The sequence below is a fragment of the Bombina bombina genome, chromosome 3 (assembly GCF_027579735.1).
Source record: "Bombina bombina isolate aBomBom1 chromosome 3, aBomBom1.pri, whole genome shotgun sequence".
In the NCBI taxonomy this organism is placed as follows: domain Eukaryota; kingdom Metazoa; phylum Chordata; class Amphibia; order Anura; family Bombinatoridae; genus Bombina; species Bombina bombina.
This window is the reverse complement of record NC_069501.1, coordinates 284,146,426-284,171,671: the sequence shown is the minus strand read 5'-3', so window position 1 is coordinate 284,171,671 and position 25,246 is coordinate 284,146,426. Positions and strand designations below refer to the sequence as shown.

The window sequence follows — 25,246 nt, the reverse complement described above, 5'->3', positions numbered from 1 at the left end:
GCAAAGGCACTCTATGAAAAAGCACAAGTGATTAAACTATTATATGTAAGATGCAGAACTAACCGATAAGATTACTTACTCTAGCTCGGGGGGTTTCAAACCTGTCCTCAGCCGTCCCTAGCAGACCAGATTTTCAGGTGAAATAAACGTGGTTATTAACCTGCTCTCACACAAGGTAATCCTGAACATCTGGCCTGCTACGGAGGCCTGAGAGCAGGTTTGAAAACCCCTGCTCTAGCTTGATGTCTTTAGATATATCTCTGTTTTTAAGTTTAAGATGTGTGATGCCAATGTGATTTCTTTCTGTCTCTCCCCTGTCTGTCTCAGTGGGCCTTGTTATTATCAGTTTGCAGTCACTCCTGTGATAGACTCTCCAACTTCTCGCTCTCCTCACACTGTGACACTGGTGTCTCTACCAGCCTCAGATGGCAGGCGCGGTCTGTCAGTTTCCATAACACCATCCTGTGCCGAGCATTCTCATACTGTACGAGTCCGAGAGTGAGTACTCAAAGTATCCTATGGCAAGCACACAAAATACACTCAGCAACTTCTTTTAGTATTTTTATGTCTCAGATCATCTGTGCTACACTAATCTAATGCAGAATCATTTTACATTTCCATACATTCAGCTGCACACTTGCCTAGATTCACTACATTTATGAAGAGCTAGGCTACTGAAGCATGTATGAACTCTTAGGGATTGTCTCCATTTATGTAACCAAGACATTGAATAGCTTTATTTTTCTAGAGAGTTGTTAGTGAGTCAAGACAGTAGGATCTGAATCTTCTAAGCATGGCCACTAATGGCAAACACACCACACCTAGGCTCTACACTCACCGTAGCCACACTTTATCATACACACACACAAACACACCACACCTACGCTCTACACTCACCATAGCCACACTTTATCATATACAGACACACCACACCTATGCTCTACACTCACCGTAGCCACACTTTATCATATACACACACAAACACACCACACCTACGCTCTACACTCACCGTAGCCACACTTTATCATATACACACACAAACACACCACACCTACGCTCTACACTCACCGTAGCCACACTTTATCATACACAGACACACCACACCTATGCTCTACACTCACCGTAGCCACACTTTATCATACACACACACACACAAACACACCACACCTACGCTCTACACTCACCATAGCCACACTTTATCATACACAGACACACCACACCTATGCTCTACACTCACCGTAGCCACACTTTATCATACACACACACAAACACACCACACCTACACTCTACACTCACCGTAGCCACACTTTATCATACACACACACAGACACACCACACCTACGCTCTACACTCACCGTAGCCACACTTTATCATACACACACACAGACACACCACACCTACGCTCTACACTCACCGTAGCCACACTTTATCATATACACACACAAACACACCACACCTACGCTCTACACTCACCGTAGCCACACTTTAGCATACACAGACACACCACACCTACGCTCTACACTCACCGTAGCCACACTTTAGCATACACACACACAAACACACCACACCTACGCTCTACACTCACCGTAGCCACACTTTAGCATACACACACACAAACACACCACACCTGCGCTCTACAATCACCGTAGCCACACTTTATCAGACACAAACACACCACACCTACACTCTACACTCACCGTAGCCACACTTTATCATACACACACACAAAAACACCACACCTACGCTATACACTCACCATAGCCACACTTTATCACACACACACAAACACACCACACCTATGCTATACACTCACCGTAGCCACACTTTATCATACAGACACACAAACACACCACACCTACACTCTACACTCATCATAGCCAAACTTTATCACACACACAAACACACCACACCTACACTATACAATCTCCGTAGCCACACTTTATCATACACACACACACACAAACACACCACACCTACGCTCTACACTCACCGTAGCCACACTTTATCATACACACACACACACACACACACACACCTACGCTATACACTCACCGTAGCCACACTTTATCAGACACACACAAATGCACCACACCTACGCTATACACTCACCATAGCCACACTTTATCAGACACACACAAATACACCACACCTACGCTCTACACTCACCATAGCCACACTTTATCAGACACACACAAATACACCACACCTACGCTATGCACTCACCATAGCCACACTTTATCAGACACACACAAATACACCACACCTACGCTATGCACTCACCATAGCCACACTTTATCAGACACACACAAATACACCACACCTACGCTATACACTCACCATAGCCACACTTTATCATACACAAACACACAAACAACCATGTGGTAAGCATTTATTTTTCACTGCTTTGTTCAGGGTTGATGCTGATTGCCTAAGCCCAGATGTCCAAAGTAGTATTCATATTGGAGACCGAATTTTGGAAATAAACGGCACGCCCATTCGCAGTGTCCCTCTGGATGAGGTATAAACATTTTACTTTCTCATCTCTTGTCATCTGCACAGCTTCATTGTATATGTTGCTTTCACAGCAGAGTTTTTTCTCCCTTCTGCTTAGATTGATGTCCTGATACAAGAGACCAGTCGCCTCTTGCAACTGACCATTGAACATGATCCCCATGAGACACCCACTATGCCCACCCCCTGCACAGAGACTGTAGTCAGACGCCAGAGGCCTGTCACGTAAGTAGCTGCTGTACTGAAAATGCACCAATTATATGGTATTGCTATTGATTAATAGAGGGAAGTGCATTGCAAACAGATACCTGACTTCTCTGTGATCTGTTACATAGCCTCAATGCTAACTTAAAAAATATATCAGTGGAAACTACTTGTGGTATTGACTCAATCATTTTAAGAAGCAAATTTGCTCCTAAAATGTTGGAAAGTTGATCTTTCCTATAGCAATTCCTATAACAAGGTCTTCAAACGCTGCAAATGTCCCAGCCTTTCTATATACCCAGCCTCTGGCCAATTGCTAAGCCAGGTTTTCAAGATTCCATTGATGAAATTAATTAAATGACAATGGACTAGATTACAAGTGCAGTGCTAATTTATTGGGTGCCCACAAACAGTCAAACACACCTGTTTACAGGCGCACAATAAATAACTAGCCATTGCAAGAGGGCAGACCTCTCGTTATTATTATTATCAGGTATTTGTAAAGCACCAACAGATTCTGCAGCGCTAATTTTTAAATGTCCCCCAATTGCCCCCAAAATAACATGTGAGGTCGCTTTTTAAAAAAAAATTAAAAAGTGGCATTTTATTTTATTTTTTTAACTGCCCTAAGCAGTTTTGGGGGTAAAGTTGGCGCGAGTGGGGTGTAAGAAACAAAACGGCACTGAAAAGTGCCTTTACTTTGCGGTCTTTGGGGGATTGTGTGTTCCTAGTAAATATATATGTATATGCTTATATACATTTATATTTATGTGTTAATATGTGTTTATACACATAAATTTATATATATATATATATATATATATATTTGCTGCCCATCACTGCGCAACTTACCCCTTTGCTGCGTTAGTTCTCATGCCATGTCTGATAGCATGAGAATGAGACTCTCATTGGAGCTTATGGAAGCGCGCTCTCTTGTGCTGGTATTACTGAGTTGAGCACAAATATCGATTTCACGGAAGCGATATTTTGTGCTCAATGTTTAATCTAGCCCGATATGTTGGTGTTGTTAGACTAAACATTTTTGCATGTGTGCACTTGTGTGTATGTGTGTGTGTGCGTGCGTGTGCGTATGTGTAAGGAGCACCTACTAAAATATTGGTATTTTCTAACACATGGAAGTTTATACATTTTTGAATAAGTAATATAACAAATGAGAACGATAAACACTGAACAATGTAAAAAATCAAGAGAATAAAATTTACAAAACATGGAAAAATGGTCAAGTAAGTAAAATGGATTTTTTTTATTTCAGAAAATGATTTATGATTACTAAATCAAAAGTATTAGTGGAACTCTTTATAGAATGATACATGGGTACCATATGGAAGGAAAAAAAAAAACTTTTGCAGTATAGAAATTATTATCTTAACCAGTGAAAATCGTTCTGATTCGCTCAACTACTGTGGTTTATAATATCCGACCTTTATATATTGCACTGCAAACCAATCCTAAAATTTTCATGTCTTAACGGCAGATAGTGATATGGATTTCAGGCTTACAATTCACCTACACTTTGAATATATTTATTTTACAGCTTTGAAACATGCATTAAAAACTATATATGTTTAGCCAAAAATATTATAGAAAAACAGGCAGAGCAAATAGGGAAATAACTACAGATTTCCCCAAATACAGACATCTTTAATTTCTTTAAATTATTTCTGTATTTTTTGTCTCTGTCCAGACGTAGCTGCAGTATAGACAGATCGCCCGGATCAAGCTGTGTTGGTTCCCCTGCCTGCCCTCGCAGGGACATGTGCCGATCTGAGTCTGTGCGAGGTGTCACTGGCTCTCATCGTATCTTCCGGCCTTCAGACCTAATTCATGGGGAGGTGCTTGGAAGGGGCTGCTTTGGACAGGCGATTAAAGTGAGTGTCTTGAATTGTTGCTTCCTGTACACAGTTATGGTTGGTCAGGCTGTGAGCTGCCTACCCTTTGTATTGCTTTGCTCTCTGTATAATTCATAAGCACGCAATGTGCAGTCATTTGACACATCTTATGCACTAAGGTTCATTGTCTCTGCATACTTTTCATGTCTGTTGTTCTTATGCAGTTGATGTTCAATTTTCTCTATTACATTCCAAGTCTCAAAAACCATTTCCTTTCTCAAGTATCAATGCTCTGATTTCCCACTGTAGATGTGTGTTGTTCTGAAAATATATCCGTAAGCTCGGTACTCTCCTTTCTTACAGGTTACTCATCGTCAGACTGGGGAAGTGATGGTCATGAAGGAACTGATAAGGTTTGATGAGGAGACACAGAGAGACTTCCTTAAAGAAGTGAGTTCAAATGTATCTGTTCGCTGTCTTTGTAATAATAATATAATGTGCATCTTTATAATTCAGGACACACCTAGATTCTTTTATGCCTGTATCACCCAATGATTTAGATCATGTATTTTAATTATAATACAATATTATGTAAAATAATTATATCATAACAATTATATCAAAATGAAAAATATGTGAATTAATTACATATGTGCATCAAACTGTCTCTAAACTTTTTAAAGACATAGGGGCCGAATTATCAAGCTCCGAATGGAGCCCCTGTTTCCGCCTTTAGATAGTTAAGACCGCTGCTCCATAACTGGTCCACCTACTCTGAGGCTGCGGACATCAATCTGCCTGATCCTATACGATCGGGTTGATTGACACCCCCTGCTAATGGCCGATTGGCCGCGAATCTGCAGGGGGCGGCATTGCACAATCAGTTCACAAGAACTGCTTGTGCAATGATAAATGCCGACAGCGTATACTGTCGGCATTCATCGATGTCTGGCGGACACTTGAAAGTGATGCGGCATATACTGTATAGGTAAAAAGCAAACATACAGATTTTCTAGCAGTGCGCACAAACTTTACCCTATTAAGTCTGCCGCCAGTAATTTGGACATTTATATATGTAAAAAACTGCTTTAAAAAGCTGTAAAAAGCTTAACCTAGGAGGTTCATATGCTAATTTCTTAGACCTTGAAGGCCACCTCTTTCCAGAATGCATTTTAACAGTTTTTCACCACTAGAGGGTGTTAGTTCACGTATTTCATATAGATAACACTGTGCTTGTGCACGTGAAGTTATCTGGGAGCAGGCACTGATTGGCTAAACTGCAAGTCTGTCAAAAGAACTGAAATAAAGGGGCAGTTTGCAGAGGCTTAGATACAAGATAATCACAGAGGTTAAAAATATATTAATATAACAGTGTTGGTTATGTAAAACTGGGGAATGGGTAATAAAGGGATTATCTATCTTTTAAAACAATAACAATTCTGGTGTAGACTGTCCCTTTAAAGGCCCTTTACAATAGGATGTACCCTTTAAGGAAATTGTGAGGTAAAACATATTTCTCTTGTAAGGTGTATCCAGTCCACGGATTCATCCATTACTTGTGGGATATTCTCCTTCCCAACAGGAAGCTGCAAGAGGATCACCCACAGCAGAGCTTTCTATATAGCTCCTCCCCCAACTGCCACCTCCCAGTCATTCTCTTGCAGCTCTCGACAAGGGAAGTAGCTAGAGAGATGTGGTGAATTAAGGTAGTTTATCTTCAATCAAAGTTTATTATTTTCAAATGGTACCGGAGTTGTACTATTTTGGCTTCAGGCAGAAAGGGAAGAAGAGTCTGCCTGAAGTTTTTTGATGATCTTAGCAGTTTGTAACTAAGGTCCACTGCTGTTCTCACACATAACTGAAGAGATGGGTAACTTCAGCTGGGGGAATAGCGTGCAGAGTTTCCTGCTCTGAGATATGTGCAGTTTTACATTTTTCTAGAGAGATGATAAGCTAGAAAATGCTGACAGTACCTGATTTATTTAAGGTAAGCCTGATTACAGTGATTTAATAATGACTGGTATCATGCTTGCTGTAAAGGGTAATATTTTTGTTATTTACTCTCATTACTTAATAGATATAATGTTTGCTTGATGTATATAAACGTTTACTACAAATGGTGATAAAACTTTATTCTGGGGCCCAGTTTTTTCCACATGGCTGACTAGATTTTGCCTAGTGATAGTTTTTTTAAGGCCCTCTCACTGTGAGTACATGTTGGGAGGGGCCTATTTTCGCGCCTTAATTGCGCAGTAATTTTTGCAGCTTGAGACATCCAGCTTTCCTGAAGGAGTCCCCTGACATATAGGACCCCTCTACAGGGTTTTTGTGCCTTCCAAAATCGTTGTATGGGCAGGTAGGAGCCACAGTAGAGCTGTGACAGTTGGTTGTGACTGTTTAAAAACGGCTATATCGTTTTTTTTTATCCGGTTTTGAAACTAAGGGGTTAATCATCCATTTGCAAGTGGGTGCAATGCTATTTCAGTCTATCATACACACTGTAAACATTTCGTAGAATTTACTGCTTTTTTCACTGTTTTGCAGTTTATGTGATTGTTTTTTTCTCTTAAAGGCACAGTACCATTTTTATTTTTTGCTTGTTCACAGTTATTAAAGTGTTTTCCAAGCTTGCTGCTCTCATTACTAGTCTGTTTAAACATGTCTGACATAGAGGAAACTCATTGTTCATTATGTTTAGAAGCCATTGTGAAACCCCCTCTTAGAATGTGTACCAAATGCACTGATTTTACTATAGATTACAAAGACCATATTCTGGCTTTAAAAAATTTATCACCAGAAGAAATTGACAAGGAGGAAGTTATGCCGTCTAACTCTCCCCACGTGTCAGAACCTATAACTCCCGCTCAGGGGATGCCAAGTACATCTGGCGCGCCCATTGCATATACCTTACAAGATATGGCGGCAGTTATGAATCATACCCTTACAGAGGTATTATCTAAACTGCCAGGATTGCAAGGAAAGCGAGACAGCTCTGGGACTAGAATAAATACAGAGCTCTCTGACGCTTTAGTGGCTATGTCTGATACACCCTCACAATGTACTGAAGCTGAAGCAGGGGAGCTTCAATCTGTGGGTGATTTTTCTGATTCAGGGAAGATACTTCAACCTGATTCTGATATGTCTACATTTAAATTTAAGCTTGAACACCTCCGCATATTGCTCAGGGAGGTCTTAGCAACTCTGGACGACTGTGACGCTATTGTAGTCCCAAAGAAATTATGTAGATTGGATAAATACTATGCAGTACCTACTTACACTGATGTTTTTCCAATCCCTAAGAGGTTTTCTGAAATTATTACTAAGGAATGGGATAGACCAGGTGTATCGTTCTCTCCCCCTCCTGTTTTTAAAAAGATGTTTCCTATAGACGCCGCTACACGGGACTTGTGGCAGACGGTCCCTAAGGTGGAGGGAGCAGTTTCTACTCTAGCTAAGTGTACCACTATCCCTGTCGAGGACAGTTGTGCTTTTCTAGATCCAATGGATAAAAAATTAGAGGGTTACCTTAAGAAAATTCTTATTCAACAAGGTTTTATTCTCCAGCCTCTTGCATGCATTGCCCCAGTCACTGCTGCTGCGGCTTTCTGGTTTGAGTCTCTAGAGGAGGCTCTACAGGTTGAAACCCCGTTGGAAGATATTATTGACAAGCTTAAGGCCCTTAAGCTACCCAATTCATTTGTTTCTGACGTCGTTGTTTATTTAACCAAGCTAACGGCTAAAAATTCAGGTTTTACTATTCAGGCGCGTAGGGCGCTATGGCTTAAATCCTGGTCAGCTGACGTGACTTCAAAGTCTAAACTTCTCAACATTCCCTTCAAAGGACAGACCCTATTCGGGCCTGGACTGAAGGAGATCATTTCTGACATCACTGGAGAAAAAGGTCAGTCTAGTCTTTGGCCCTTTCGAAACTTCAAGAGTGGCGCAGCTTCAACTTCCTCTAACACAAAACAAGAGGGAACTTTTGCCCAGTCTAAGCCGGTCTGGAGACTTATCCAGACTTGGAACAAGGGGAAACAGGCCAAAAAGCCTGCTGCTGCCTCTAAGACAGCATGAAGGAGCAGCCCCCGATCCGGAAACGGATCTAGTAGGGGGCAGACTCTCTCTTTTCGCCCAGGCTTGGGCAAGAGATGTCCAGGATCCCTGGGCATTAGAGATTGTGTCCGAGGGTTATCTTCTGGAATTCAAAACCTCTCCCCCAAAAGGGAGATTTCATCTCTCACATTTATCTGCAAACCAGATAAAGAGAGAGGCATTCTTACATTGTGTTCAAGACCTCCTAGTTATAGGAGGGATCCACCCAGTTCCGCAGGAGGAACAGGGGCAGGGCTTCTATTCAAATCTGTTTGTAGTTCCCAAGTAAGAGGGAACATTCAGACCAATCTTAGATCTCAAGGTCTTAAACAAATTTCTCAGAGTCCCATCCTTCAAGATGGAGACTATTCGAACCATCCTTCCTATGATCCAGGCGGGTCAATATATGACTACCGTAGATTTAAAGGATGCTTATCTTCACATCCCGATACACAAAGATCATCATCGTTTTCTCAGGTTTGCCTTTCTAGACAGGCACTACCAGTAGCCCCTTACTTAGACGACATTCTGATACAGGCATCGACTTTTCAAATCACCAGGTCCCATACGGACATTGTTCTGGCATTTCTGAGGTCCCATGGGTGGAAGGTGAACAAAGAAAAGAGTTCTCTATCACCTCTAACAAAAGTTTCACTCCTAGGGACTCTGATAGATTCGGTAGAAATGAAGATTTACCTAACAAAGGCCAGATTGTCAAAACTTCTAGACTCTTCAGTGGCTCAGTGTATGGAAGTAATCGGTTTAATGGTAACGGCAATGGACATAGTACCGTTTGCCCACCTACATCTCAGACCGCTGCAACTTTGCATGCTCAGTCAGTGGAATGGGGATTACACAGATTTGTCCCCTCTACTAAATCTGGATCAAGAAACCAGGGATTCTCTTCTCTGGTGGCTATGTCAGGTTCATCTGTCCAAGGGGATGAGCTTCTGCAGGCCAGATTGGACTATAGTAACGACAGATGCCAGCCTTCTGGGCTGGGGTGCAGTCTGGAACTCCCTGAAGGCTCAGGGCTCGTGGACTCAGGAGGAGGCACTCCTTCCGATAAACATTCTGGAACTAAGAGCGATATTCAATGCTCTTCAGGCTTGGCCTCAGCTAGCTGCGGTCAGGTTCATCAGATTTCAGTCGGACAACATCACGACTGTAGCCTATATCAACCATCAGGGGGGAACAAGGAGCCCCCTGGCAATGTTGGAGGTTTGAAAGATAATTCTATGGGCAGAGGTTCACTCTTGCCATCTCTCAGCTATCCATATCCCAGGAGTAGAGAACTGGGAGGCGGATTTTCTAAGTCTGCAGACTTTTCATCCGGGGGAGTGGGAGCTCCATCCGGAGGTATTTGCCCAGCTGATTCAACTATGGGGCAAACCAGAACTAGATCTCATGGCGTCTCGTCAGAACGCCAAACTTCCTTGTTACGGGTCCAGGTCAAGGGATCCCCAGGCAGCGCTGATAGATGCTCTAGCAGCGCCCTGGTCCTTCAGCCTGGCTTATGTGTTTCCACCATTTCCTCTGCTCCCTCGTCTGATTGCCAAGATCAAGCAGGAGAGAGCTTCAGTGATTTTGATAGCTCCTGCGTGGCCACGCAGGACTTGGTATGCAGATCTGGTGGACATGTCATCCTTTCCACCATGGACTCTGCCGCTGAGGCAGGACCTTCTACTTCAAGGTCCCTTCAAACATCCAAATATAATTTCTCTGCGTCTGACTGCTTGGAGATTGAACGCTTGATTTTATCAAAGCGTGGTTTTTCCGAGTCGGTCATTGATACCTTAATTCAGGCTCGAAAGGCTGTCACCAGGAAAATCTATCATAAGATATGGTGTAAATATCTTCATTTGTGTGAATCCAAGGGTTACTCATGGAGTAAAGTCAGGATTCCCAGGATATTATCTTTTCTCCAAGAAGGATTGGAGAAGGGATTGTCAGCTAGTTCCTTAAAGGGACAGATTTCTGCTCTGTCTATTCTTTTGCACAAGCGTCTGGCGGATGTTCCAGACGTTCAGGCGTTTTGTCAGGCTTTAGTTAGAATCAAGCCTGTGTTTAAACCTGTTGCTCCACCATGGAGTTTAAATTTAGTTCTTAAAGTTCTTCAATGGGTTCCGTTTGACCCTCGTCATTCCATAGATATCAAGCTTTTATCTTGGAAAGTTCTGTTTTTGGTAGCTATCTCTTCGGCTCGAAGAGTTTCAGAGTTATCTGCCTTGCAGTGTGATTCCCCTTATCTGATCTTCCATGCAGATAAGGTAGTTTTGCGTACCAAACCTGGGTTTCTTCCTTATCAATCAGGAGATTGTTGTTCCGTTACTGTGTCCTAATCCTTCTTCAAAGAAGGAACGTCTATTACACAATCTTGACGTGGTTCGTGCTTTAAAGTTTTATTTACAAGCTACTAAAGATTTTCGTCAAACATCTGCATTGTTTGTTTTCTACTCTGGACAGAGGAAAGGCCAAAAGGCTTCAGCAACTTCTCTTTCTTTTTGGTTAAGAAGTATAATCCGCTTAGCTTATGAGACTGCTGGCCAGCAGCCTCCTGAAAGAATTACAGTTCATTCCACTAGAGCGGTGGCTTCCACATGGGCTTTTAAAAATGAGGCTTCTGTTGAACAGATTTGTAAGGCGGCGACTTGGTCTTCGCTTCATACTTTTTCTAAATTCTACAAATTTGATACTTTTGCTTCTTCGGAGGCTATTTTTGGGAGAAAGGTCTTACAGGCAGTGGTGCCTTCCGTTTAAGCGCCTGCCTTGTCCCTCCCTTCATCCGTGTCGTATAGCTTTGGTATTGGTATCCCACAAGTAATGTATGAATCCGTGGACTGGATACACCTTACAAGAGAAAACAAAATTTATGCTTACCTGATAAATTTATTTCTCTTGTGGTGTATCCAGTCCACGGCCCGCCCTGTCATTTTAAGGCAGGTGTTTTTTATTTTTAAACTACAGTCACCACTGCACCCTATAGTTTCTCCTTTTTCTTGCTTGTCTTCGGTCGAATGACTGGGAGGTGGCAGTTAGGGGAGGAGCTATATAGACAGCTCTGCTGTGGGTGATCCTCTTGCAGCTTCCTGTTGGGAAGGAGAATATCCCACAAGTAATGGATGGATCCGTGGACTGGATACACCAAAAGAGAAATAAATTTATCAGGTAAGCATAAATTTTGTTTTTTCAAAAAGAGATGTTCATTTGATATTTTCTAGATTTTCCCAGATAGGCTGCATCACTTTCAAGTGTCCCTTAAAAGAGACATCAAATTAAAATTGTAATTTTCTATAAAATGTTTAATTATTTATAGTTACAAAATAAAATGTTGAAAATCACTTTCATTATTTATTTTGTAAGTTTTTCCAGTAATTTAACTGTGAGCTTTTGTGGTTTTCCCATTGCCACAGAGCTGCTGAAGTGCATTCTGCTAGATCCAGAGCCCTAGTCATGCAATATTTTACATAGTAACTAATAAGTGCAGAACCTCATTTACATCTGTCCCTTATTAGTCACAGTGAAGGAGAAACAAATAGGGAGAGTATTCAAAGCAAATCTCATTGGACTGGAAATTAATGCTTAGAAAAATGGTAATTTTAAATGCTCTTTTAACATTCATTTTTCATACTGATTCTGCAGTGCGATGCTTAAAGGGACATTGTGCACTAAATTTCTATTAAATGATCCATTAATATAGCATTAATATGCATAGTTTTGCTTATTTTTTTTTAATAATATTGTGCTGATTGTTAGACTCCTAACCAAGCCCCAAAGTATCAGATGTAGACTGAAGTCTACAGATTCCTGCTTTCTCTTGTTTGTGTAATGGGTGTTTTCATATCCAGGAAAGTGGTGAGTGGCTGCTTTCTCAGCCTTTTTCAGTGGATGTCCCAGCCTAACCTCATAAACAGTGCTAAACAGGGAGCCTCTAAGTAAGTTTTTAAAAAGGTTTTATACTGGATTGTTAGATCAGTATCTGTGCATATTCTTCTTTATAGTAGTGTCTATTACATGCAGTTAAATGAAAACTGTTGTATTATATCCCTTTAATTGCTAATGTATACTGTACATGTATAAAAATGACTGTAATGTCATGCCTTGAAAAATGCATGGTCCTTTTCAGGTTCTGTTTTAATTATGCAGTTTGTGGTTACTCCCTTCATCAGCTGCTTTATAAAACCTGCCAGTGCTTAACCCTTTACAAGCACAGATACAGAAAGAGAACCAAAAAATACACCTGATGCAGCTCTCTGCACCCGGTGTTCTCTTTCAAAGTATACAAATTTTGTCTAGGAGGCAGAGTTTTTGAATATGACCATTCAGTGATTAAAGGGCCACTGTAAGTAAATATTTTCTATGCCTGTTACTAACTAACTACCCCAAATACGCTTTTTATCAATAGCATTTCATTAACATATCTCTACCGTATGTCAGAAATATTGTCTGCAAATTTAATTGTTTTCCAAACCCACTCCGTGGGTATCCTTTGCTCTTCACCAATCCGTCTCCAATACCTAGGTTTCAAAATGGCGCTTTAAACACAAAGTTATTGGTTTAAGTATTTTGAACACTCAGTGCTGAAAATAGTGGGCAGGATAACGTGACATCATCAGCGAATAAAAGATATAACTTTTAGAACGTTATGAAACTTCGTTTTGGAGAAAATATAGGTCAGTAGGTTTTAATTAATGTTTATTAACTTTAATATGTTAGTTGTTTAGCTTAAAAATTATAACAGAAAGTAATCCTTTAAGGCTTTAATAGCGCTGTGTGAGCAAGTGCTATGTCATATACAAGAAAATGATTCCTGTGACCAAGTCCTCAGTGGTAAAACTTAGCTTTTATTTTTAAAAAGTGTAAAAAGTAAATTTACAGACCTTGGAGATGTAAAAATAGTACTATGTATTCGATGCTGTTACCTCCGACTCCCAATTCGCGTCACCAGACGTGTTTCGCCATAGCTTTATCGACGGGTCCTGTGTCACCTCAGTGTGATCATACACCCTGTTGACAGTCTCTGTTATAAATATCCAGTCCTACTGTTGTTATTCATAGGTTTATTTATATTAAATCTAACTCTATATGTTCTACAGTTCCTCAATATGTCAATAAATATTGTCATTGGTGTTTTAAAGAAATTCAAAAACATTTGAAACACTGCAATTTAGGTTACATTGTATATCAGGGATGGCCAACAAAGATCACAGACAGGCTGGGCATTTAGGTATCTTTCTACTTGTAACAGGCAGCTTTATCTTCATTACATAACCTGATTAGCTAAAGACAAGCAACAGAATTCCTGGCATGTTTAAGGTCATAGCAAACTAGGATTAACCCTTTCGTGTCAGGGCTAAAGTACCTACATCGGAACAGCTGTTCCGATGTAGACAAATTGAAACCACGCGATCGTGCACACGATCGCGAGATTTCAATTATTGGATCACATCTGGGGGGCTTCCCTACAACCCTAGGAACGCCCTCAAGACCGCAATCTAATCCTGACAGCACAGAAGGCTTCAGGACAGCCGTTAGCTATGACGTTCTATTCCGTTATAACGGCTTTAAAGCCCAGTCTAATTATGACGGAGTAGAACGGCATAACGGCTTTAAAAGGTTAAACATCATCAGCCTGTGTGACAACACACATTCTTCCTGTGGGCCTCAGCTATTTCACTGCATTAAAGGGACTTACAAGTTAGTTTTCTATAGTATCAAACAGCACCTGCTGTAATAAAGCATTAAAAAATGGGGATGCTTTATTTTTTTAATTTTTTTAATTTATTTATTTTTAAACTCATTTAGCATAGCAAAGTACCTTCCAGTAGTAAGCTTGGGGCTAAAGGGACACTGACCCCAAATGTTTTATTTCATGATTCAGATAGAGCATGCAATTTTAAGCAACTTTCTAGTTTACTCCTATTATCAATTTTTCTTTGTTCTCTTGCTATCTTTATTTGAAAAGCAAGAATGTACGTTTAGAAGCCGGCCCATTTTTGGTTCACAACCTGGGTTGTTCTTGCTGATTGGTGGCTAAATGCCCCCTACCATTAAACAAGCACTGTCCTGGCTTAGCTTAGATGCCTTCTTTTTCAAATAAAGATAGCAAGAGAATGAAGAAAAAAAAAAAAGGAGTAAATTAAAAAGTTGCTTATAATTGCATGCTCTATCTGAATCACAAAAGAAAAAAAAAGGGTTTTAGTGTCCCTTTAACTGAGAGCGAATGCAAACAATGTAAGATTCTTAATCGCAATCATAAATAAGCTTAAATAACTTGACACACCCTCATCTAACATTACAATTGTGTTTTTTCTTCCTTTTAGGTGAAGGTTATGAGGTGTCTAGAACACCCAAATGTGCTAAAGTTTATTGGTGTGCTTTACAAAGACAAAAGGCTGAATTTTATCACAGAATACATCCCAGGAGGAACATTGCGCAGGGTCATAAAGTCTATGGTGGGTGCACTGAATTCAGTTATTTCTTTTACTTTTTGTTTAAAAAATTGTTCATCTCTTTGTTTCTGTTTAAATATTCTCATCTCTTTCTCCAGCCTCTATATACAATTGTTAACAATAAAATAGTTATTTTATTTTAAACAATAGTTTAACCCCTTGAGTGCTAATGACGGCTCTGAGTTTCCCACTCTGGTGCTAATGACGGCTCGTCACTAGCACTCTCCCAACTTGAGGGAGATCTGGGGGCTCCCACCCACTCCTACCCCGGCGATCGGTGCTGCATAATGAAAGGCATCGCCGGGGCTTCCTTTTTGCGTGGTGACGTCACGCGCAATAAACGCGATGACATCACCGCACAACTTTATTTAACATGAACAATGCTAACTATAGGAGCAGGGGGCATGCTGCTTAGAAGCCTGTATCTCAGGCATCTAAGCAGCTACAGAGCCCCAAGACCCACCATTGGAAAGGTAATCGCCTAACCTTTCCAACGGTGTAAGTCTTGAAATAAGTAAAAAAAAAATATTTTTAAAAATAAAAAACCCTTTAAGAAAACCTTAGCACCCAGGTGGGAAAGTGCTTAGCATTCAAAGGGTTAAACAAATGCCTCAATATTTTATGAAATTGTGTAATATACATTTCCAGGTAGGTAGGCTCAGGAACAGCTAGCTGCTGATTGGTGGTGGCTGCACATATACACCTCCTGTTATTGGCTCATCCAGTCTGTTCTGCTTGCTTCCAGTAATATATTGTTGCTCTTTTAACAAAGCATACCAAGAGAACGAAAAAAAATTGACAATAGAAGTAAATTGGAAAGTTTATTAAAATTGTATGCTTTATCTGAATCATGAATGGAAAATTCTGTGTTTCATGTCCCTTTATGTAATTACCTCAGTAGTATAAAAAAATGGTACAGTGTAATACTGGTACGGTATCCACATGTCCAGAATTTCTACTGGCTGTCTAGTAAAATATTTATAAAAAAAACTGACACCGATTGCATCTTATCTGAGGTCTTAAATAAGGATATAGCTTACATTGGAACTGATCTGAGGTCTGATGAAAGTATACGGCTGAATGGGCTTTAGTGGAATTTGCCTGATATAGGGCTAGATTACAAGTGGAGCTCTTATTTATCAGTCGCCCGCAAACACGCAAATTTGCCCGTTTGCGGGGGTTAGATAAATAATCAGCCATTACAAGTGGTTGGTTATTGCTACCGCTAGCTTGCAATCAGATCTCTGGTTAATTTTATAAATGTGCCCCAAATGCCCCCAAAATACAGTGGTGTGTATATATTAAAAAATAAAAATTGTAGCATTTTATTTTTGAAAAAATAACTGCAGCAGGTTGTTTTGTTTCTGGGCTAAAGTTGGCGTATGTGGGGTGTTAGAAAAAAAAATGGCACTGAAAAGTGCCTTTACATTGTGTTCTATGGGAACTGTGTGTACCCAGTAAATATATATGTATATAGCTGATACGGATGATTGACCCTAGAATTAATATGGTTCCGGTTTTTACCCACTTACTGAAAATAAATACTATGTAAGTGTGTAATGCACAGAGGTATAAAGTACATTAATTTAAACAAGAAAAAGTACCCAGAGGTGATACAGAAATAAATATATCCCCCCCCACCACCACCACCAGATGGGTTCAAGTATACCCTTGTCTGGCACTCAATCTGACAGCAGCCCTTATATTGAGAATTCAGAGGTCACAACATATAAATGCGTCAAACAATATATTTAATTACACAAAAATTCCTGATCAAGCCACAAAGCGGCAACTCATGATTATAGTCCATGCAGGATTATTGAATAAGGGTACCCTTGTAGAGTATTCAGGGACCTCCCTGTTTGTATTTAACACCAGGTTATTATAATATTATAATATGGTGGGTTATTCCACCATATTAGCAGTCCCTTGATTAGTATGTACAACACAAGCGCTCAAGTGAATGGCTCCTTTAAGTAAGGTTAGTGCTAAGCAGTTTCCCCCAGTAGTAAGGTCCGTCACTATTGCAAGCATAGGACAGGTAAGTAGTCATCCCACTATACTCACATTCCTTGTGGTATCCAAACCGATCATTGTTGTGTGGTGAGTGGGGCTTCATCAGATGACCTACCTTATCCTCCTGTTCCACTTGATTTCACTGTCCATAATGACCGTGATGGGGTTACAGATGCGGTTCAAAACTGACTGCTTACCAGGCCAGATGTTCTGTCATATCCGGAGTCTCCTTAGTAAGGCATAGTAGCTTGTAATAGCTTGTAAGGGTCCTGGTGTGTCCATCAGAAGTATAATGTAAACCGCACCAAACAATACACAAACAGCACCTTCTTTCCTTTGTTTTTTGTTGCCAGTGGAACAGAGGAGACTGCTTTCCTCTCCAGTATTCAAGTGTTGTAATAATCCACAGCACCAAATATTATAAATAAACCTTAGAAATGTATTATGGTCGGTACGTTTGTACCGACCATAATACATTTCTAAGGTTTATTTATAATATTTGGTGATGTGGATTATTACAACACAGAAGTATAATGAGGCTACCTTGCTCTGAACTTAAAGGAGCGATTTACTTGAGCGCTTGTGTTGTGCATACTAAGCTAGGGACTGCTAATATGGTGGAATAACCCCACGACTGGTGTTAAATACAAACAGGGAGCTCCCTGAATCCTCTACAAGGGTACCCGTATTCAATAATCCTGCATGGACTATAATCATGAGTTACCGCTTTGTGGCTTGAACAGGAATTTTTGTGTAATTAAATATATTGTTTGATGCATTTATATGTTGTGACCTCTGATTTCTCAATATCCTCTGGAAAATAACTTTATACCCTTTTTTAAATTAGATGGACTAAAGTTAAGTTTTACCTACTCCGATGCTCCTCATTTCAAGTTTTGTTTGCCTATATACACATATTAACACATAAATATATATGTATATATACATATATATTTATATTTGCTGCCCATCGATGCGCGACTTACCCCCTTCGCTGCGCTAGTTATTATGCCTTCGAGCAATGTGAAGGCAAGCTTGCGTTCACATTGCTGTCAACTTGTTATACAAGCACACATTAGTGTTCTCTGTTATTACTCAGTGCAGCGCAAATATCGCTTACACAAAAGCGATATTTAGCGATCCACTTGTAATTTGGCCCATAATGTCTAATGATGACAATTACATTTGTTGAGGAAAGTTGATAGCCATAAAAACTTTTATTTGTTTAAGTTTATGAATGCCACACTTTTCTGGTTGTAGTTACAAAAGTCACCTAGTCTGTTGCTGTGGGGTTTTTTTTTGTGTTTTTTTGAGTAACCAATAAGTCAAAATCACTATTATTTCTGCAGGATGCTCAGTATCCATGGAATAAGAGAGTCATTTTTGCTAGAGATATTGCTGCAGGAATGGTGAGTTTTGTGTTTCCTGCTTGTGTTTCTCCATTTTCTTTAGTCTGAGAGTCGTTCAGCCTCTGTCTTTTTAATACAATATTAGATTGATCTCATTCATTGATGACATTTTTAAACTTTCTCTTCCTTTTCAGACATACCTTCATTCTATGAATATAATACACCGTGACCTAAACTCTCACAACTGTCTTGTGCGTGAGGTAGGTATATCTTTTTTTCCTTCCCTTTTCATTTTTTTTTTTCTATCAAGCATTTAATTTACAGCAAACTAGGTCTCATGGTAGTACAGAAAAAAGAAAAAGTGACCCACTGGAATGCAGTAAAATAATAAAAGTGTTTTTCATGAACTTAGTGCAATAAAATATACTAAGCAGTGATTACAGTACAGTAAAACAAAGCAGTGATTAAACTATAAACGCATTACTTATCTTTGGGTTTTGGATAAGGCATTAATAGCATGTAACAGAGCTGAGAGTCATCATTCAGTGGAACACAGGCAGCTAATTCCACAGGTGCTGTGTTAGCCTTCTCTCCAAGATGTTACCAAAAAGTCTCTCCTGCCTCCCTTAGAAATTCTAATAATTAAACCTACAGTTTAGAAAACATGTTTAACATCATGTCAGTCATATTATTTCATTTAGCAAGTGTTTTAGCAGAATAATAGTGTTCTCATTGCAAGCAATATTGTTAGCCTAGCACTATCTGTCTCTTAGAATATTACAGACCCTCTTTCTAGATAAGAGCATCTGCTATAAGAACAGAAGTGAATACAAGTGTAACTTATTTCTTAAAGGCAATACTCTCAAAGTCATATGTGATATAACTGTGTATATGTTAGATTCATTATTTGTGCATGAAATCAAGAACATTTTCTAATCCCTTAGATGAATCATTCCCAGGGTATTGTTTTTCTGGATCATCTGATTTTATGTTGTCTTATTAAATAGTGATGGTTAAACGTTCTTGATTAGAATTAAAAACAACGAAAAGCATAATTTCAATATTAATGGGAGGAGTGTCCACTGCTTCATTCATTACTTGTGGGAATTAAGAACCTGTCAGAGTCCTGTCAGCCTCTCAGTGAGAGCATAGACGAATGTTAGAGTCCGGAGATGCAGGGAGAGTCTTTTTGCGTAACCATCCCGACTCAGTTTAACAGCTCCATTAGCAATCAGCGTTGACGAATTTCGCTGCCTGCTTTTCTTCTCTCAAGTCCATGTCAGGAGCGATGCTACTACCTTGTCACACTTGAAGGGCCGTGTTCCTTTTCCACGGCGTTGATTCTGGTAAGATCATTCATTTATATATATATATATATATTTGATAACGCAAGAAGACAGGGTCACAGTGTGGCTCCTTTTATCTTTATAGAATCTATGGTAATTACCCTCGGAAGGGGGCTGTTGAACAGGGGGGATATTATTATGCATAATATTGTTTATTGTGTTTTTCTACTGCATTTGTGTGAGATGAGGCTCTGTTAGTGTGGAACACAGTTCATTAGCGAGAGATTGAGGCAGGCTTTTTTGGCGCGTCCTTCTCTCGAATGCAGGGGCGGTCCTGCGTGGCACTCCATGTGACCGGGTGTGGCCTCTTCAACTTCCTCTTTCTAGACCTGCATTCAAAGGAGACAAAAGCTGTTTCTTGTAGTCCAGGTCATAGGAGGTGGTGGGTGCCTTGGCGATTGGGTATAAAGGTGCCATTTATTTTTGATCAAGTCCGTAATAAAGGTGCAAGCTATGGACGACTCTGATATGTTAGAGGATGCTCCCTCTTTATCCAAACCCATTAACTGTGTATATTGTGAGGAGGTTCCAGTCAACCGCCTATGCAACTCTGTTCCACATTCTTTGACAATATTGCTATTTCCAAAAAGAATAAGATATTTAGTACGACTGAGTTGTCCACCTCTGAGGGCTCCCTGCAAGGTGCGTTGCCTGCAATCATCTCCGATTACACAAGCAGTTCCCCAGGGCCTTACTAATCCTCTTGCAGGAGGGGATCTTTGGCCTCCAGACTTCGCCGATCAATTACAGTCGGTGGTTGCTGTGGCCATTAATGCGATGCCTCGCCCTACTAAGCACAAGCGGAAGGTACAGCACTGCTATCTATTTCAGGGTTCTTCCACTCCACTGGATGTCTTTGACAGATTATCCGCTGAGGAGGACAACTCCGACTTATCGGAGGATTTCACTTCTGGGTCGGAATCGGCTACGTCTAGGCCTCCGTCTGCGGAGGAGCCAGATTTAAAATTTGAGATGGAGCATTCGCGCTTTTTGCTGAAAGAGGTGCTTGCTGCGTTGGAGGTTCAGGAACCGAAACTACCGGAGGAACCTTCAATCCCTAAACTGGATAGAGTTTATGAGGACAGGCTAGTGCCCCAGGCCTTCCCGGTTCCAGTCAAAAGGGCTAACATTATTAAGAATGAATGGAAGAAACTTGGTTCGTCCTTTTTCCCCTCTTCTTCATTTAAAAGGCTTTTCCCCGTTCTGGACGCGCAGCTTGAACTGTGGGGAACTGTCCCTAAGGTGGATGGTGCTATCTCCACGCTTGCTAAGAGAACGACTATTCTGCTAGAGGATAACTCCTCTTTCAAGGAACCCATGGATAAAAAATGGAGTCCATGCTGCAGAAGATGTTCCAACACACGGGGTTCGTTTTTCAACCGGAGGCGTCGGTCGCTGCGGTGGCTGGTGCAGCTACCTACTGGTGTGACGCTCTATCAGCTATGGTAGAGGTGGAGACTACTCTCGATGAAATTCTAGAACAAATCAAGGCTTTAAGAGTGGCGCATTCATTCATTTGTGATACTAACATGCAGCTTATTCGCCTGAATGCTAAGACATCAGGTGTTTCCGTTTTAGCCCGCAGGGCTCTGTGGCTTAAGTCATGGTCTGCAGACATGACTTCTAAGTCTCATTTGTTTTCCCTCCCATTCAAGGGGAAGGTTTTGTTTGGCCCGGGCCTAGATTCTATCATATCTATGGTCACGGCTGGCAAGGGTGCCTTCTTGCCTCAGGATAAGAAGACTAAACCTAAGGGATCTACTTTTCACCCCTTTCGTGTAGGCCAAGTCTCAGCGCCAGCAGCCTGCCGCAAAGTCGGAGCAATCCAAGGGATCTTGGAAGCCAGCTAACTCTTGGAAGAAGTCTAAGCAGAATAAGACCCGAAGGAGGTCACGTTTCGTCCAATTCTGGACCTATCAGGATGGGGAACTGTTTGGGGTGCCAGAAAGGCACAGGGCAGATGGACTTGAGAAGAATCAAGTCTACCGATAAATATTTTGGAACTTCGAGCGATATTCAACACTCTGAGGGCTTGGCCCCTTCTGGGATCGTCCTGATTCATCAGATTCCAGTTGGACAACATTACCTCAGTTGCTTACATAAACCATCAAGGGGGACAAGAAGCTCCCTACCCATGAGGGAAGTATCTTGGATTCTGGATTGGACGGAGACTCACAATTGTTCGCTCTCAGCGATCCACATTCCGGGTGTGGACAACTGGAAAGCGGATATTCTGAGCAGACAGATGTTTCATCCAGGGGAATGGTCCCTCCATCCCGAGATGTTCGCAGAAATCTGCAGCAGATGAGGGATGCCGGAGATAGACCTCATGGCATCCAGACTCGATTGCAAGCTACCCAGATACAGGTCGCGATCCAGGCGGTACTGATAGATGCCTTGGCGGTACCCTGGGACTTCAACCTAATTTAAATATTTCCCCAGTTACCTCTTCTACCTCGGGTAGTGGCCCGCTTCAAGCAGGAGCAAGCTTCGACTATTCTGATTCCTCCGTCATAGCCGCAGAGGATGTGGTTTGCGGTTCTGGTGGAGATGCCGTCATCTCCCCCGTGGAAGTTACCTTATCTCAGGGATCTGCTGGTTCAAGGTCCCTTTCTACATCAAAATCTATATTCCCTGAAGTTGACTGTGTGGAGATTGAATGACTAGTCTTAGCCAAGAGAGGATTTTCGGAAAAAAAAAAGTGATTGGCACTCTCGTTCAGGCCAGGAAGCCGGTCACTCGACGCATCTACCAAAAGGTGTGAAGGACCTACTTGTCCTGGTGTGAGGAACAAGGATATCCCTGGTATAAGGTCAGGGTATCCAGGATTTTGGCCTTTCTCCAGGACGGTCTGGATAAGGTCTTGCCGTCAGTTCCCTAAGGGGACAGATCTCTGCTTTATCTGTACTGTTGCATAAGAAGCTTGTGGAGCTTCCTGACATTCAGTCCTTTGTTCAGGCTCTGGTTAGGATCAGGCCTGTCTTCAGGAATCCGGCTCCTCCTTGGAGCTTAAACTTGGTTCTTAAGGTCTTGCAGAGGGCTCTGTTTGAGCCTATGCATGCACTTGACATTAAGGTTCTTTCTTGGAAAGTCCTATTATTACTGGCTATTGCATCGGCGCGCAGAGTCTCTGAGTTGGCGGCCTTGCAATGTGAGCCTCCCTACTTGTTTTTTCATGCCGATAAGGCTGTTCTTCTCACTGGATTGGGATTCCTTCCCAAGGTGGTATCAAGTCGTAACATCAATCAGGAAATAGTAGTTCCTTCTTTGTCTCCTTCGAAGGAGAGGTTACTTCATAATCTGGACGTGGTTCGGGCATTGAAGTTTTATCTTCAGGCCATGAAGGAGTTCAGACAGATTTCATCCTTATTTGTTGTGTATTCAGGGAAGCGCAGGAGACAAAGGGCCTCTGCCACTTCTCTATTTTTTTGGTTGAGGAGTATGATCCGTCTGGCATATGAGACAGCGGGACACAAGTCTCCTCAGAGGATTACGGCTCACTCGACTAGAGCTGTGGCCTCTTCTTGGGCCTTTAAGAATGAGACTTCTATGGAGCAGATTTGTAAGGTGGCCACTTAGTCTTCCTTACATACTTTTGCAAAATTTTATAAATTTCACGTTTTTGCTTCGGCGGAAGCAGCTTTTGGGCTGGCTGTGGTGCCCTCTGTATAAGGTCCGCCTCCTTTTACCCTCACATTTTTTTCATTCAGTTTCCTCTAGTGCTTGGGTATTTGTTCCCACAAGTAATGAATGAAACAGTGGACTCTCCTCCCATTAAGATGAAAAACATAAATTATGCTTACCTGATAATTTAGTTTCAATCTGTGGGAGGAGAGTCCACTGCATACGTCTGTTTCTCCAGTGGGCGGACCTAAATTTATTGTTAATCTTCTGGCACCATTTATACCCTGATATTTCTCCTACTGTTCCTTGTTCCCTTTGCAGACTGGAGGATAAGGGGAGTGTGGGAGGTAGCCTTTGGCTGTGGTGTTTTTGCCTCCTCCTGGTGGCCAGGTTCTTAATTCCCACAAGTAATGAATTAAGCAGTGGACTCTCCTCCCACAGATGGAAATTAAATTATCAGGTAAGCATAATTTATGTTTTAATAAACCCCTTGACTGCCAGCCGCTGCAGTGTATTGATAGGGCTGATATGTATTGCAATGCTATTAATTACAGCTTTATTGCAGCCAAAAGGTAACAGTATGTCACTGACTAAACTGGCCATATATCTTTTTCTGCATTTTTATACCATTGTTTTAGTGGAATTTATGGATTAATATATGTGATCTGAGGCTAGGGAGTTGCATAAATTGTTAAACTGTATTTGTTATACAGGATGGGAGCCTGGTGGTTGCAGACTTTGGACTTGCTCGTTTGGTTGATGAAGCTAGAGACTTGCGTAAAGACCGAAAAAAGCGTTACACTGTAGTGGGAAACCCATACTGGATGGCACCAGAGATGATAAATGGTAAGTGCACTAATGTTAAATAAAAACTACTTTTAGCTGTCGCTAACATTGGTAGCTTACGGCTCCATTTCTCTTGTAAGGTGTATCCAGTCCACGGATCATCCATTACTTGTGGGATATTCTCATTCCCAACAGGAAGTTGCAAGAGGACATTAACAGCAGAGCTGTAATATAGCTCCTCCCCTAACTGTCATAGCCAGTCATTCTCTTGCAACTCTCAACAAGCTAGGATGTTGTAGGAGAGAGTGGTTAAATATAGCTAGTTTATTTTCTTCAATCAAAAGTTTGTTATTTTTAAATAGTACCGGAGTTGTGCTATTTTATCTCAGGCAGTAAATAGAAGAAGAATCTGCCTGAGGTTTCTATGATCTTAGCAGGTTGTAACTAAGATCCATTGCTATTCTCACATATGTCTGAGGGGATTACACAGATGAGGTAACTTCAGCGAGAGAATGGCGTGCAGTTTATTCTGCTATCAGGTATGTGCAGTTATAATTTTTTCTAGAGATGGAAAACACTAGAAAATGCTGCTGATACCGGATTAATGTAAGTTAAGCCTGAATACAGTGATTTAATAACGACTGGTATCATGCTTACTCCCAGGGGTAATACCCTTATGATATTGCAATATAAACGTTTGCTGGCATGTTTAATCGTTTTTATATATGCATTGGTGATAAAACTTTATTGGGGCCTAGTTTTTTCCACATGGCTGGCTTAAATTTTGACTAGAAACAGTTTTACTGAGGCTTTCCACTGTTATAGTATAAAAGTTACAGTTGGTGCAGTTAAAATTACAAACTGTGACATCCAGCTTCCCTCAGGAGTCCCCTGTATGCTATAGGACATCTCTAAAGGGCTCAAAGGCTTTCCAAAGTCGTTTATTGGGGAAGGTAGGACCACAGCTTGCTGTGGCAGTTGGTTGTGACTGTTTAAAAAAAAAAAAAAAAAAAAAA

General features: G+C 41.1%; 1 protein-coding gene across 2 annotated transcripts in view; it reads left to right on the top strand.

Annotated features, from left to right (window-relative positions):
- LIMK1 (LIM domain kinase 1) overlaps positions 1-25,246 on the top strand; it is a 206,080-nt gene that overhangs the window by 154,172 nt on the left and 26,662 nt on the right. For both annotated transcript variants that reach the window (XM_053706326.1, XM_053706327.1), the window contains 9 exons: positions 328-498; positions 2,413-2,518; positions 2,612-2,736; positions 4,421-4,604; positions 4,929-5,015; positions 14,981-15,112; positions 18,475-18,534; positions 18,669-18,734; positions 24,158-24,290. In XM_053706326.1, the coding sequence (XP_053562301.1) occupies positions 328-498; positions 2,413-2,518; positions 2,612-2,736; positions 4,421-4,604; positions 4,929-5,015; positions 14,981-15,112; positions 18,475-18,534; positions 18,669-18,734; positions 24,158-24,290 (1,064 nt within the window). The remainder of the gene's footprint in view (positions 1-327; positions 499-2,412; positions 2,519-2,611; positions 2,737-4,420; positions 4,605-4,928; positions 5,016-14,980; positions 15,113-18,474; positions 18,535-18,668; positions 18,735-24,157; positions 24,291-25,246) is intronic.